This window comes from Nannospalax galili, unplaced genomic scaffold, assembly GCF_000622305.1.
Source record: "Nannospalax galili isolate Female #2095 unplaced genomic scaffold, S.galili_v1.0 scaffold111, whole genome shotgun sequence".
NCBI classification, from domain to species: Eukaryota; Metazoa; Chordata; class Mammalia; order Rodentia; family Spalacidae; genus Nannospalax; species Nannospalax galili.
In genome coordinates, this window is record NW_008330487.1 from 998,022 (window position 1) to 1,014,712 (window position 16,691).

Consider the following 16,691-nt stretch of genomic DNA (forward strand, 5'->3'; position numbering starts at 1 on the left):
CACCACGCCCGGCCTTTTTTTATTTTTTAATTATTTTATTATTTTTATTTTATGTGTATGCATGTATTGCCTGCATGTAAGTGCACCCATGTTATACAATGCCCACAGAGGCCAGAAGAGGGTGGCCAATCCCCTGGAACTGGAGTAACAAACAGTTGTTAGTCGCCATGGGGGTGCTGGGAATTGAACCTGGGTCCACTGCAATAGTAGCCAGAGCTCTTAACCACTGAGCCATCCCTCAGCCCACCTAAGTCATGTTTGAAGATTTATTTTACTATTTTTAATTTTGTGTGTGTGTCTCTATGTTTGCATCTAATGGACATGAGGTATCCTCAGAAGCCTTAGATTCCCCTGGAGCTGGAGTTATAGGCAGTTGTGAGCCACCTGGGATGGGGTTGAGAACCAATCTTGGGTCCTCTGGAGGAGCAGGATGTGCTCTTAACCACTAAGCCATCTCTCCAGTCACCCCTAGGTTTTTTTTTTTTTTTTTTTTTAAGCATCCTTTTCCCTTTTGTCTGTTTTTACTTTTTATTAGTTTGTTTCAAACAGGATGTCACACTGGAACCCAAGCTGGCCAGGAACTTGTGGTGATCCTTTGGCCTCCATCTTCCACGATTTGGGATTAAGGGCTTGTACCCCCACACCCAGCTCAGAGTATCCTTTTAGAAAAATATACTCCTGGAGCTGGAGAGATGGCTCAGCAGTTAAGAGCACTGGCTGCTCTTGCAAAGGACCCAGGTTTGAGTCTCAGCACCCACAGAGCAGCTAACAACTGTCTGCAACTCCAGTTCCAGGGGATCTGATGCCCTCTTCTGGTCTCCGGCATTGCACAATATAGGTGCACTTAGCCACATGCAGTCAATACACTCATACACATAAAAAAATTTCTTTCAAACAAAAATATACTCTTGGCAGTAGCAATCAGAAGCATAAAGTTCTCCAGCACTCTGGAGGTAGAGGCAGGGAAACAAGTTCAAAGTCAGTCTGGGTCATACAGGGAGTTCTAGACCAATCTAGGCTACCTACAGGACACACTGTCTTGAAAGAAAGGTGGGGAGGAGGAGAGGGAGGGAGAAAAGAGGAGGTAGGGAGGGAAGGGAAGTCTAAAAGATAGCAATGTTGGTAGGAAAGCGCATGATTAGAAGGAACAGCTCCTATCAGGCCAGCCTGGGAGACAAGGAATGTGAGAGAAAGAGAGACAGACAGACAGACAGAGAAAGAAAGAGAGAGACAGAGAAAATAGTGTCTTAGTCTATTCCCACTGCTATAACAAAATGTCATAGCTATGTAACTTATAATAGAAATTTATTCCTCACAGTTCTGCAGCCTCTGATCAAGGCACTAGCAGATTTGGTTGGTTGATAAGGGCTCCTTCTCTGCATCGAAGAAAATACATTGTTGCTGTGTCCTCCAGAGTGGACAAATGCTGTGTTCTCATAAGATAAAAGAACTGAAATGCCAGGCAACTATTTGCTGCCTGTTTTATAAGGGCACTGATCTCATTTGCAAGGTGGTTTGAATGGCTGTATCTCTTCTAAACTTCATATTGAAACCTAACCCCTGATGCAACAGATTTAAAAGGTGGTACCTTCAGGAAGTGTGTTTAGTGAGCTTCACACAACTATAATGAAACTTGAGACAAACAAAAGGAAAATTTGTTTTAGTTCAGTTTCAGAGGTTTCAATGACCCGTCACTTTAGGCCACTGGTGAACACAGATCATGGTTGGAAGCCTATGGTGGAACAGAGTAACTTTCCTCACGGCAGCCAGGAAACAAAGAGAAAGAGAAGGCTCCAGGGACAAGATATGTCCCAAGGGCACCCCTACAAGGACCCACTCCCTTCAAAGGTCCCACTTCTTAGGCTTCTATCATCTTCCAATAGTCTGTCAAAATATAAACTCATTGTATCAGTTACTTTCCCCATTGCTGTCATGAAATACCCAATGAAAGTAGCCTAAGGAAGGTCTATCTGGTTCACAGTTGGAGGTTATGGTCCACTCTAGCAAAGAAGGGCAGGACAACAGGAGCAAGCAACAGATTGTCATATCACATCCACAACCAGGAACAGGGAAGGATGAGTGCTGGTGCTCAGCTCACTTTCTCCTTTGTAAACAGTCTAGGACACCCTCCCATGGGGTCCCCATCACTGCCCACATTTCGGGTGGGTCTTCTCACTTCAATTAACGTAGAAACTCCCTTACAGACATGCCCACAGGCTTCTTTCCAACTTGATTCTAGCTCCTGTCAAACTGACAATCAATACGAATCAACACTCCTATTAGTGAATTAATCTCATGGTAAGGTCAGACCTCTCATGATCTAATCACTCCTAGAAGCCCTACTTCCGAACACTGAACTGGGGACCAAGCCTTCCCATATTAATCTTGAGGGACACTTTATATTCAAACTGTAACAGGAAGTGACAAGGTTGTACAGGTTCTGCTGTCATGGATTGATCACTCCTCATAAAGGGCTTGAGGAGGAAAGTCATACTTCCTACCATGTAAAAACACAGCCTTTGTTCACTCCAGAGAATGCAGCCACAAGGCTACATCAGGAACTAGAGAGAGGCCTGCACCATACACCAAATCTGAGGCTATCTTGATTTTGGACCTTCCAACCTCCAGAACTGTGAGAAGTATACTTTTGTTCTTTATTAATTATCGAGTCCCAAGTATCTCATTATAGTAGCACAAAGGGACTGACACACAGCATATGCAGAAGTCCTGAAGAGAAAGCAAGCTTAGAGTGTTCAAAGCTGCAATGAAGGTCTGGAGAGATGGCTTGGTGATTAAGAGAACTTGCTGCTCTTAGAGGGGACCCAGATTTAGTTCCCAGCACCCACATGGCAGCTCACAACTGTAATTACATTTCTAGGGGATCCTCTGCTTGCATTGCATGTACATGGCATACACATCAAATAAAAACAAATAAAAAAAAAATGTTGTACCTGGGGTTGGTGGTGCACACCTTTAATCCCCAGTACCTAGGAAGCAAAGGCAGGCAGATCTCTTTGAGATCAGGGCCAGTCTGGTCTACATAGTAAGTTCCAGGCCAGCTAGGAGCTACAGGACCCTGTCTCAAAAAGACAAAAAAAAGGGGGGGGGCTTAATATGTAAGTTAAAAGCCAGGTGTGGTGGTGCACACCTTTAATCCCAACACTTGGGAGGCAGAGGCAGGCAAATCCCTATGAGTTTGAGGCCAGCCTGATCTACATGAGTTCCAGGCCAGCTGGGGCTACAGGAAGACCTTGTCTCAAAAATACCAAAAATAATAAAATATAAGTTAAAGATGCTATAAGATACCAAAATGAAGGTGTCAAGTACACAGATGTCTGTAGCTTAGAGGAGATACATGTGTACCAGAGGCCCCAGTGGCCTTCCCATTCAAGATAATCTCAAATGAACAGGAAAACTCAGATGCTTTTCCCCCTCAATACATTCGTAATACATTCTAAATTAGAGGTTTCAAAGTTCAAACTATACCTCTCCTTGGAAAATAGTGTAGAGTGCAGGCAAGTTTTCCATGGTGTCAGGCCTTCCTGAATTCATCCTTAAATGTTCTATGGCTCCTCCATTTCTCTTCTGCTACAGCTAATTCAAGTGTCCTGTCACAGAGAAACAAGTAACATAGAGAGACATCTGTATTAAAGACGAATGAAGGTAAGACTCAGTCATTAAAGTACCCACCACAGAAGTCTATGCACCTAAGTTCAGATCCCACACCCACATGAAAGCCAGGCATGATGGCACGTCTATAAACCCAATTCTAGGGCGATAGAGACAAGTGGGTCCACAGAGCTCATTGGCCAATCACTCTCAACAAAGTGATGAGCTCTAGGTTTGGTGAAGAGACCCTGTCTCAAAAAGTAAGGGGAAGGGGCTGGTGAGATGGCTCAGAGGTTAAGAATATGTGTTCCTACAGCGGACTCAAGTTCAGTTCCCAGGACCCAAATCTGGCAGCTAACAGCTACATAAACTCCAGCTTCAGGGGATCTGACACCTCTGGCCTCTGCGGCCACCTACACACACACACACACACACACACACACACACACACACTCTCTCTCTCTCTCTCTCTCTAAAAAAAAGGTATGGTGAAGAATAATCCAAGACACCAACATGGATCTCTGGTCTCCACATGCATGCCCACACAGGCATTAAATCTGAAGAAACTCCAAAAAGAGAAGAGTCCAAGATATCACATTGATAGTCTCTATCATGGCGCCCTTTAATCTTGTATCCTTACAATAAACTTGCTTTTCTGCTTTAGCCAACCAAAGATTGTCTGTCTACCTACCTACTTATTTTTGGCTAGGCATAATGGTATGCACCTTTAATCCCAGCACTTGGGAGGCAGGGGCAGGTGACTCTCTGTGAGCTCCAGGCTAGCCTGGTCTACATAGCAATTTTCAGGTCAGCCAGGGCTACATAGTTAAACCGTCTCAAAAAAAAAAAAAACTTAAAAAAAAATTTTTTATGTCTGTATGCCTGAGTGCATATATGTGCACCACTTGCAGGGGCCAGAAGAGGGCCCCAGATCCCCTGGAGATAGCATTACAAGAAGCTGTAAGACACCCATCGTGGGTGCTAGGAACTGGCACTGAACCTGAACCTGGGTCCTCTGCAAGAACAAGCACTCTTAACCACTGAGCCATCTCTCCACTCTCCAAAGATATATATTTTCATTTAAAAGCATAGAGAGGGGTGGGGGAAATGGCTTAGCCAGTAAAGCACTTGCTACACAAACATGAGGACCTGCATTCCATCCCCAGCACCCAAGTAAAAAATCCAGACACAGCTGTGCATGCTTGTAATCCCAGTGTTGCAGAAGCAGAGATAGGAGGATCCCTGGGGCTGGGTGGTTATCGAGTCTAGCAGAGTCAGTGAGCATCAGGTTCAATGAGAGACACTGCCTCAAAAAATAAAGTGGAAAGCAACTGAAAAAGACACTTGAGGGGTGTGGTGGCACACAGCTTTATTCCCAACACCTGGGAGGCAAAGGCAGGTGGAGCTCTGTGAGTTCAAGGCCAGCCTGGTCTACAGAGTGAGTTTCAGGCCAGCTGAGACTATAGGGAGACCCTGCCTCAAAAAGATTAAAAAAAAAAAAAAAAAAAAGACCTGATATCAATATCTCATCTCCCTACCAGACACATGCACACCTGCACACGCAGACACACACACACACACCACAAATAAAAGTACACAGAAAGAATGGCAGTTGATCTGCAATTCTTAAGAAATGCCTCATAAACAAGTTAATTTCAAGTATTACAGCCTGACTGAATTCTGCCTCTTCTCCTTCCAGCTATGTATTTTCATGTCTAGCCTTTCCCTTCTCCCTGCACAGCATCCCTCACCTCATATGCAGAACGAGTGTTATTAATCAGAATTATATGGTTCTAAGAGACCTTTTAAAAGCCCTGCAACATTTGGAACAGTAAAAGTGAAGTACAGAGCCTGTAACAGCACCTGGGACATCTGAAATGAGCACAAGGGTCTAGTAAATTCCTCTTAGTCCTTACTTCCTCTCCACAGTCATAGAAAGCGCAATACAAGCAGAAAGAAATTCAACTGCTTCTTGCAGAATCTTGCTGTGATAGGAGTATAAAGAGGGACATCTAAAGCTCTCCCGCTTTCTCTGCCTGTGCAACAGAAACTTAAGAAATCCTATTCAGTTTTTTTATTGTTCTTTGTTTTGTTTGCCTGGTTTTTTGTTTGTTTTTTTGCAGTGCTTAAGCGTGAAGCCAAATTATATCCCTAGCCCTTGGTTTGGTAAGACAGAATCTCACTATGTAGTCCAGGCTGGCTTTAAACTCAAAATTGTCCTGTCTCTGCCTCCCACATCCAAGGGCTGGGATTGCAGGCATGAACCACATCTGACGCCCTGTGCAGTTGGGGGTTGGGAGAGGGTGAAACAGGATCTCACTCTAATCTGGCAGGAGCTGGAACTCACAATGTAACCCAGGATAGCCTTGGGTTTCAGAGCAATCCTCCTGCCTCAGTCTCTCAAAGCTGGATTGCAAGTGCGTGCCAGGAGATGACTTGATTCCTCTCAGGCATTCAACACATCACCAAATCCTACCCAGTTACCTCCCAGTCATCCAAAGAATCTGTTTAATTCTCTGCAGTTTCACCATGAACTCAGTCCTTGCTGGCATCTGAACATGTTCCCTGAGTGGTCTATTTCCCTCCAGTAGAGCTCCCCTCATCATTCAATCTGTTCACACCATTAGGCCTGTGGGATCAAGCCATCTCCTCCACCATATCCCACCCCCCAGATGAGGAAAAACTTTCACTGGTTTTCTATAAATTTTAAAGTAAAAGCTACAAACTCCTGCAAAGTCTGACCTCCATGACCTCAAGCTTCATGCGATACCATACGCTCCTTCCTTCTCTCTCAGCACACTGGCTCTTTGTGCCTTTTAGTCCTCTTCCGACTGATAGGGCACCTCTGCGCATGCTGCTCTGTACACAATGTTCTAATTAGAACTGACCCATCAGACAGCCAGGCATCCTGTCCTCTGAAAGGCCTTCCTGCCTACAGTTACTCAAAGCATATGGTTCTCTCTCTCTAGGTAGTCTTCCAATCAGCTACGGAGATAGTATGTTTCACTCACATCCTAAAAGACACTAACGCCCTGAGATCAGGGCCCATGTTTCTTCAATGTGCGCCCCCGCACCCCCCGCAACGCTATGCACAATAAATTACATCGACCACTTAGGAAACAGTCTGGTTCAGAGGCATGAATCTTAACATTGTGCTCTGGAGGAGCCGTCGGGGCATGTCCTCCATCACTGGCTCTCTCAGTGGGTATAATAAATTAAGCACTAATAAAAGACCAGTGACAGAAACTAGTCGGCCTCTTCCAAACCGGGCACTGAGGGAGGCCAGGAGAAAGCCTTTTCCGAGGACACCAGCACAGCGCTGGACAAAGGGGGCGGCGTTGAAGAGGGCAGCTGTCAAGGGCTGGTCCGAGACCCCAAAGCTTTGTCCTGCCCGCCCAGGAACTACTCACCAGAGCGCTGAATTCAGGGAACCCTCTCCCACCCCACCGCCGCTGTCGGAGCCTCCCAAGAGAACGACAGGCTCAGGCCTACCACCCAGGCGCAGCCTCCAGATTCCAGCATCCACCCACCCCAGCTCCCTCACACTCACTCCGCGCAGGCTCCCAGTCGCGGGGCCGCAGCATCTCCCGGAACGCCGAGCCCTATCCGCGCGTTCCCACCCACAAGGCACAGCGTGCCTAGGAGGGCCGGCAGCCCCGCGCGCCAATCCCGGAGTCGCGCCCTGCTGACGTTAAAGGAAACAACCAATCGCAAGAGCGCAGCCAGAAAGCGGTGCCGAGGTGAATGCTGGAACTCTATTGGTCACTCAGCGCCGCCGGAAGTTCTGGAGGAATGACCCAGGCGGAGCCAATCGCGCGGCGTCTGAGGCCAGCCGCGCGGTTTGTGGCGGCGCTGAAGAGAGAGGCTGCCGCCATGATAGAGCAGCAGAAGCGTAAGGGCCCCGAACTGCCACTGGTTCCCGTAAAGCGGCCGCGCCATGAGTTGCTGTTGGGAGCGGCGGGGTCGGGCCCCGGAGCTGGGCAGCAGCAGGCGACGCCGGGAGCTTTGCTGCAGGCGGTAAGTGGACAGGCAGCCGGCCCTCGGAGCTGTACCGATGATCCGGTGCTGCGGGGACCGGAAGAGTGCACCTGACGTTCAAGAGACCTCTGTGAAAGTGTGTTATCCTGCGTATGTTCACGCACGTCTCCCTCCCTGCCTGACACTTGTCTTCAGCCTTTCCGTCGCCCCGCGAGCTGGCATTACTATCAGTTAAAGTCTAGGGCTCAAAATCAAGACCCGAGTTTCTGCATCCCCAATCTTCCAGACATCCAGCATTAAAAAAAATGTTCAGAAGAGATTGTAGGATGGATGGATGGATGGATGGATGGATGGATGGATAAATCAGTAAATAAGGGAGAGAGGGAAAGCACGAAGGGAAATGAATGATACTGCCTCGTTTTGCCAACTTGGACAGTTTCCTCTTTCTCTGCACTAATATTATTAAACGGTAATTAACATGGACTGGCTCTTGTGTTGTTTCGCTTGTGAAATCGCCATTAATCTCGATAATAGCATAAGAGAAATTGTTATTTTGCAGATGGGAAAGCAAACTCTTATTTAGAAAGATTTTAAATCAGAATTCATGCCCCTTCACTACATGTCTTGTAAAATAGATATAGTAGGGGCTGGAGAGATGGCTCACCGGTTAAGAGCACTGACCGCTCTTGCAGAGGACCTGGGTTCAATTCACTTAACTCCAGTTCCAGGGGAATCCGAAGCCACCTCTGACCTCCGCGGCACTGCACTACACGGGTGCACTCACATACATGCAGGCAATACACTCATACACATAAAATAAAAATAATAAAATATTTTTTAAAAAATAGGGATAGTAATCACACCTCTCCTACTGTGATAATTAGGTTCAGATGAGGAAATTTGTGCCCCCTGCCTCAACGCGGTCATCTCTCAGCAAATCCTCCTGGCATGGTCCTTAAAACAAATAAAGTAGGCAAATGAAGTGGGGTTGTAGTTCCAGGTATCTGGAGACTGGCAAGAGGATTTCCTGAGGAGAGAATTTAGAGGCCAGCCTACACAACATGGCAAGGTCCTGTTTCAGGAGGGTAAAAAATGGCAGAACACATACACAATTCCATCACTGAGGAGGCTGAGGCAGGAGGATCAAGAGTTCCAAGCTAGCCTAGACTATTATAGCAAAAGCCTGTCTCAGAGAAAGAGAAATATATCTACATAACATCTAGAATTTCCATTTCTTGCCTCAGTCCATACCTCCTAGTCTAAGGCATTTTTATGTCATCTGGCATCCTTGTAGAAGGAGCCTCCCTGGTATTCCTGCTTTGTCCTTGAATCAAGGATCAGCTATCAATCTAGTAGCCAGGGGAATCCTTCTAATCATTAAATCACATTATTCTCCGCTGAAAATTTTGTGTTTTATTCATTTAGAATTTGTGTTTATTTCATTTAGAGTAAAAACAATCCAATTCCCTGTAATTTCTCCCCATTTTACCTCTTAAGTCACCTGCCTGTCAAATTTCACTCGCTTTTTCTTGTCACCAGGTCTTTTAGTTTTTTGTTGCATTTGCTGGAATGGTCTTTCAAATGTCCAATGGTTACCCACTCAGCTCCTTCAAATCTTTGTTCAGGTACCACTTTTTCAGTGGGACTTTCCTGATTGCTCTGTTTTAACTTGTAGCATTACAGCATGTGATACTCTCTGAAACCTGTATTGCTATTTTTTTTCCCCATGGCCTACAACACTATGTACTGTTTTTTTCTTTCTCTTGCCCTCTTTCCCACTAGAATGCAAGTTTCATTGTTTGTTTTATTCAGTGCTGTTTCTCTAGTGCCTAGAACAGTACATGGCGTGTAATATTTTTTTAAACAAATATACTGCATGAATATGTCAAAATGAAACCCATTACATTGTACCCTTAATATGTACTTTGTTTTATTTTTGTTTTTTGAGATCTGTAGCTATAGCTGGCCTGAAACTCATTATGTAGACCAGGCCAGCCTCAATCTCAGAGAGATCCACCTTCCTCTGCCTCCCAAGCACTAGGATTAAAGATATGTACCACCATGCCCTGCAGTGTGTGCTAATAAAAGTAAAACAAATTAAATATGCTGGAAACTCCTAAAGAGATTTCAGGATTATGGGTAGTATACTTGTTTTTATTTGACAAGTAAATCTGTCAGCCCAGAATTGGGTAAATTGCCAAGCCTTCGTGCCCAAGAACATAATCGAAACTGCTTTGTCAAGCTTGGTATACTGAGTGATATACACTTGTAACTCCCAACACTCAGGAGAGTTCAAGGGCAACCTGAGCTATTTAACAAGACTATAACAGTCCCCCCCTCCCCAATCCATTTTGCCTAAAAATACTGTACTATGCAGGGTTGTTTGGAAGGCCAATTGAGTGAACTAGAGACTAGGAAAAATGATGAATGACTAGGAGTGTTCCTGCAGCCACAGAGCTTCGTTTCTTTGGGGTAAATGAAATATATATACAAATACATGAGGAAGGTAATTGCAGGTAGTGATGGTGGCTTTGACAATACAGTGGAGTTAATGAAATACTGTGGAGGGATGGCACACTACTTTAGTGTTAAAAAAGACTTTCTGGAGAGGAAATACTTAAAAGGAGCCAAATACAAGGGAAAGGACTCTTAGACACTTTATGTGTGAAGATCCTGAGGAGGAAGTAAGCTTAATATGATTAAGCAATCAGAAGTTGACTGTGAGATATCTCTAACGCAATTATTTTGCTTTGTCTTTTCTTTCTACTCCCCATCCCTCTACCCCCCCATCCCCCCATTTTACAGCTTCCTTTGCCTCTTTTGTTTAGGGACCTCCAAGATGTTCTTCCCTTCAAGCCCCAATCATGTTGCTCTCAGGACATGAAGGAGAAGTGTACTGCTGCAAGTTTCACCCCAGTGGATCCACCTTAGCATCTGCAGGATTTGACCGACTGATACGTAAGGCATAGGTTTTGAATCTGGAGTTTCTACCCTCTGCCAAATAAAGTTTTTGTTGTTTTGTTTTAATCTTTGGTGCCACAGAAGGTATCAGTCTGAATTTGTAAGTTAAATTACATGGATAACATGATAAAAATCAGGGTTTAAAATGCTGACTAATCACTTGAATGTAGAACTTTGGGTCTGTACTATATGGTAAATAAGGAGGGAACCATTTTTACTAAGTACAAAGTAGGTTGAAGCCGGGCGTGGTGGCGCACACCTGTAGTCCCAGCACTTGGGAGGTAGAGGCAGGCGGATCTCTGTGAGTTCAAGGCCAGCCTGGTCTACAAAGTGAGTTCCAGGACAGCTGGGACCACAGGGAGACCCTGCTTCAAAAAGACCAAAAAAAAAAAAGAAAGAAAAGAAAAAGAAAGTAGGTTGCTTTATAAAGACAAATCTTGAGCTGACTTAACAAGAGAAGCAGTTTAGCTTCAATAGGTTAATGAGAGTTTGGGGAAAAAGAAAACTACTATTTATATGACCTTCATGGACCAGGTGTTGGGGTGGCACATGCCTTTTTAATACCAGCACTCAGGAGGCAAGAGGCAGAGGCAGGTGGATCTCTCTGAGTTCAAGGCCAGCCAGGGATACATAACATAATAAGTCCCTGTCTTTTAAAAAAAAAAAGATATGAGGCCTTCTTAATCTACACCCAGGATCCTAGTATATGAAGAGGGATGATGGGATACAAATTGATAGTTTACTTAAGTAATTTGCTGCCAAATTATCAGCTTTCAGGAATACCTGTATTTGAAAAATAAATGGGGGCTAGAGAGACAATCAATGGTTAAGAGAACTTGTTCTTACAGAAGACCTCATTTCAGTTCCCAGCACCCATGTCAGGCAGCTCACAATTACCTGTAACTCCAGTTCCAGAAGGTCCAATGCCCTCTGCCCTCTTCTGGTTCTTCAGGCACATATATGCACATACATACAAAGACATAAATAATAAATCTTTTTTGAGAAAGAAAAGAAAAATAAGTAGAAAATGAAAGTTAGGCTATGCATCCAGTGGTCCATCATTTTCCACTCTGCTCACAGACTTGGCATACAAGAAAAAAGTACCTACTTTTTAAAAATTAAGTGATAAAATAGCCCAGTCAGAAAAACATGAGTTAAATCCTCAGAACCCACATAAAAGGCCAGGTAGGTTGGTGTGTGCTTGTAATCTCTGCTCTGGGGAGGCAAAAAGATGGGTTGATAGGGCCCACTGGCTGGCCTACCTAGATTACTTGGCAAGTTCACACAAGTGAGAGACCCTATTTCAAAAAAGTTGACAGCCAGGCATGGTTAATCCCAGCACTCAGGAAGCTGAAGCAATTGGATCTCTTTGAGTTCAAAGCCAGCCTAGTCTACATAACAAGTTCCAGGTCAGCTGGGGCTACATAATGAGACTTCATCTCAAAAAAAAGAGAACATGGAGAGGTGACTCAGCGGTTAAGAGCACTGGTTGCTCTTCCAGAGGACCTGGGTTCAATTCCCAGCACCCACATGGCAGCTAACAACCATCTATAACTCCAGGGGATCCAGTGCCACCTTCTGGCCTCTATGGGCTTTGCATGGCACAGGTGTGCTTACATACATGCAGGCAAAATATTCATAGACATAAAATAAAAAGTCTATTAAAAGTGAACAACACCTCTAATCCCAGCACTCAGGAGGCAGTGGTAGGTGGATCTCTTGAGTTTGAGGCCAGCCTGGTCTACATAGTGAGTTCCAGGACAGCTGGGGCTACAGGGGGATCCTGTCTCAAAAAATAAATAAAATAAAAATAAAAGTGGACAACACCTGAGGAATGATTCCTGAGGTTTTCCTCTGGCCTCCACATGCATGAATGCACCTACGTATATACACCTGTACACACACAAATTTTAGTTTCAGGAAAATTGATCTGTTAGAACTAATAGTATTCCATAGGAGTATAACTTCAGAGATGATAATTTGTTGTTATACAAGTAACTTTGTACAGCCAGTAGCATGTTTTCATTTGTCTGATAATACTCAAGAGACCCTATCTTCCTAACAGTGTTGTGGAATGTCTATGGCGACTGTGATAATTATGCTACATTGAAGGGACACAGTGGAGCAGTGATGGAACTGCATTATAATACAGATGGCAGGTAAGTGCTCTGCATACTGAAATGGCAACTGCTCATACTAATTCTGCTTAGCATCCTTTACCTTTGGCCTTGAGCCTCCTCTTGGGAGACCATCTCAAAAGCTGTGGAATTTTGGCCAGGTGTAGTAAGGATAATCTGGTAATTTTGGCACTGGGAAAGCTGAGGCTGGAGAATCACAAGTTTAAGGCCCACATGAGCTATGTAGTGTAGTCACCATGTATAGTTAGAAACTCATTGTCACTGTCTCCTCTATGCCAGTACTCCAGAAAGATTTGTTTTCTGTGATAAGACATAAAGCAAAATTAAGTTTTATATATAGAAATTAGCTATTTTTAATATGAAGGTAATAAACTATATTATATGTTGAGAAACTAAAAGAAGCAAATAGATGAAAGAATAGTTCATGTTCTTACCTCCCCAAAAATACCATTTAGAGTCTGCCCTCGTGGCACACCCAGCCCCTGGGAGGCAGAGAGAGGCATCTGAGTTGAAGTCCAGCCTCTGCCTCCTGAGTGCTGGGATTAAAGGTATAAGCCACCATGCTCAGTCACATCCAGCTTTTTACATGGGTACTGAAGCTTTGAACTCAAGTCCTCATGCTTGCACAGCAAGTGCTCTTGCCAGCTGAGCTATATCCCCAGCCTCATTTTTTTCATTGTGAAACAAGATCTTTTTAAGTTGCTCATGCTGGCCTAGAACTTGAGGTCCTTCTGCCTTGGCTCTAGAATGACTAAGATTACAGGTATGTGACACTGCACCTGGTGTGTTTTTCATTTCTGACCTCTTAAAGTCTTAACAGTGCTCCATTAACACTTCCTTAGTATTATATACTTTTCAAATAGAGCATTATAGTGGGCATGGTTACATGCACCTATAATCCCAGCACTTGAAAGACAGGAGCATTTTGAATTCAAGACCATCCTGGGCTACATATAGTAAGACCTTATGTTAAAGAACAAAGAAAGCAATTACAACTTAGAAATCATTCTCGGGGCTTGGTTAAGAACACTGGCTGTTCTTGCAGAAGACCTGGTTTTGAATCCCAGCATCCACATGGCAGCTAACAACTGTCTGTAACTCCAGTTCCGGGGGATCCAACAGCCTCTTCTATCCTCCACGGGCATTCATGACATGGGTGCACTTACCTACATGCAGACAATACATGCATACACATAAAATAAAAATAATAAATATTTTTTAAAAGGAATCATTCTCAAACAAAACCTTTTTTTTTTAGACAAAAGATTGGGATTATTCAGCTCTTAGGTCTAGCATTTGCTTGGTCTACCTCACCTCCACCATAATGGGAAGCAAGAGTATATTATATATGCTTGTATCTCAAAGGTGAAAAAGATTGACAGAACTGCTGTAATAACTATATGATGTGGGTCAACCTTAGGAGTCTAGAACAAAGGGATTTTCAAAGGTGGGTAAAGAATTGCAGTATCATGTGCTAAACACACAGAACACAGTAGATACTTTGAAGGAATCGGCACATTTTGGTAAATGAGAAGTGGATTGCTGCTCTTTGTCTTTACTTACCTCTTTCGTGCACCTTCTCTTCTCTTCTAGTATGCTCTTCTCAGCATCCACAGATAAAACTGTGGCAGTGTGGGACAGTGAAACAGGTGAGAGGGTTAAAAGGCTGAAGGGGCATACTTCCTTCGTGAATTCCTGTTACCCAGCCAGGAGGGGCCCCCAGCTTGTCTGCACTGGCAGTGACGATGGTACTGTTAAGGTGGGTATCATCTTGTCTGTGTAGCAGTTTGAATGGCTTAATGTAAATCTTCTTGTCTTAACTACCAATATTCTGCCCTTCTACACACAACTTAGCTTTAGTGCTCATTTTCCAAAACACATTTAAAATTTTTCTCTGTTTTAACGTAATACCCTATGGAATTCTATTGGAACTATAGGTTAAATTGCTAATTAGAATAAATGTACCATGTGAATTTGATTCTGGGCTCAGCTGTTAATTTTGTGACATTGAGCAATTCACTCTCTAAGCTTCAGTTTCTTAATCTTTAGAACTGTAATAGTAATATAAATGTCTTACAAGGTTATTGTGAAATTACAGATATCTAAAAAGCTCAGTAGTCTCAATAGCCCAGGATGGGAATTTAAAGATCATTTAGTTCAATGATCTGTGTATTAGAATTACTTGAAGAACCTGCTAAAAATACCCAGAGTACAGCCTGAACTATATGGTGATACTTGTCTCAAAGGTCCAAATAGGCTGTGCAAAGTGGCACATACCTTTAAATCCCAGTATTTGGGAGGCAAAGGCAGGTGAATCTCTTGGGTTCCAGGTCAGCCTGGTCTACATAGTAAGTTCCAGGCCAACTAGGGCTATATAGTGAGACTTTTTCTCCCCCCAAAAAGCAAAGATAACAAAAGTACCCAAAGTGATGATTGTAGTCCATGTCCTCATGCCTGTCATCCCAGATCCCAACCCTTGGAAGGTTGAGACCTGTGAATGCTTAGTTCAAGGTCAGCCTGAGAATCTAATAAGACCCCATTTCAAGATAAATAAATACTGCTCAGATTCTGGTTCAGTGAGTCTGGAATGATCTTTAGAACTTTTTCTTTTTTCTTTTTCTTATCTTTTTTTTGAGACAGGGTCTCCCCATAGCCCCAGCTGTCTTGGAACTCACTATGTGGACCATACTGGCCTTGAACTCACAGATTAGTGTCAACTTGACACACCTGGGTTGAGGGAGCCTCAATCAGGGAATTGCCTCTATTGGACTGGCCTGTGGCCATGTCTGAAGGGCATCTTCTTCATGAGTGATGTGGGAGGGCCCAGCCCACTGTGAGTGGTGCCACCCCTGGGCAGGTGGGCCTGTATTACATAAGAAAGCAGGCTGAGCAGGGGCCAAGGGAGCAAGCCTGTAAGCAGCCATGGCCTGTGCTCCAGCTCCTGCCTCCAGGTTCCTGCCCTGAGTTCCTACCCTGGGCTCCCTGATGAACTGCGGGCGACCTGGGAGATGTAAGACAAATAAACCCTTTCCTCCCCAATTTGGTATTGGTCAGAGTATTTTGTCACAGCAATGAAGAACAAACTAGGACACTCTGCCTCCCGAGTGCTGGGATTAAAGGTGTACACCACCACACCCGGCCGATCTTTAGAACTTTTAACTGTTCTTCCATGTCTGACCTTTTAGAAGCCATTGACCTCATCCAGCATCTTCATTTTACAAATAAATAAGGCTTAGAAATGAGAAAAGAAAAGTTATCTCAACAGCATACTTCATGAGTTTCATTATGACACTTTCATACATACTTATTCATTATTCCTTGTTCATAGCCCCACTACACACATTATTTTACTATGTTTACCATCTTCTTGCTTTTTAACTTTTATCTTGTTGTTACTTTTGAGACAGAATGTCAATAAATTGCCCAGGTTGGCTCTGAACTCAGTCCCCCTCTATCTCAAATCTACAGCCTTCAAAGCCACCAAACCCTTGTTTACATTTTCTTTGTTTTACTGGTTCTGGGTATAGAACCTGGGACCTCATAAATGCTAGGAAAGTACTTCACCACTAGGTTAAACACTCAGCCTTTTTAAAATGAAATTTAAAAAATAAATAGGGGCTGGAGAGATGGCTCAGCACTTAAGAACACTGACTGCTCTTGCAGAAGATCTGGGTTCCAATCCCAGCACCCACATGACAGCTAACAACTATCCATAACTCCAGTTCCAGGGGCTCCAACAGCCTCTTTTGTGCACGACACGGGTGCACTTACCTACATGCAGGCAATGCACTCATATACATAAAATAAAAATAAGTAAAATATTAATAAATAAATAAATAAATGGTGATTTATTGGCATTGTTAGATTATCTACCTTGACCTGTTCCTCTCTGGATGATACTCTATGCCTAATCACTTGGTGCCTCCTTGATGCTTGGAGAAGAGGAAAGGCTGTGGCTTGTGACTAGTTTGTAAGTCTGGAACTACAGCCTACCTATACTGAATT

General features: G+C 43.9%; 2 protein-coding genes across 3 annotated transcripts in view; one reads left to right on the top strand and one right to left on the bottom strand.

The window, feature by feature from the left end:
• The window catches only part of Zcchc17 (zinc finger CCHC-type containing 17), a 53,250-nt gene extending 45,956 nt beyond the window's left edge, over positions 1-7,294 (bottom strand). Inside the window, exons 1-2 of one of the 2 annotated variants that reach the window (XM_008848251.3) lie at positions 7,160-7,294; positions 3,487-3,608 (exon numbers count right to left, since the gene is read on the bottom strand). In XM_008848251.3, coding sequence (XP_008846473.1) covers positions 3,487-3,552 — 66 coding nt within the window. In that variant the 5' untranslated portion in view covers positions 3,553-3,608; positions 7,160-7,294. The other variant, XM_008848256.3, reaches the window with a different exon arrangement.
• Positions 7,295-7,406: 112 nt separating this feature from the next.
• Positions 7,407-16,691, top strand: part of Snrnp40 (small nuclear ribonucleoprotein U5 subunit 40) — a 33,093-nt gene continuing 23,808 nt past the window's right edge. Inside the window, exons 1-4 of the mRNA XM_008848264.3 lie at positions 7,407-7,626; positions 10,416-10,545; positions 12,614-12,707; positions 14,280-14,445. Coding sequence (XP_008846486.1) covers positions 7,483-7,626; positions 10,416-10,545; positions 12,614-12,707; positions 14,280-14,445 — 534 coding nt within the window. The 5' untranslated portion in view covers positions 7,407-7,482. The remainder of the gene's footprint in view (positions 7,627-10,415; positions 10,546-12,613; positions 12,708-14,279; positions 14,446-16,691) is intronic.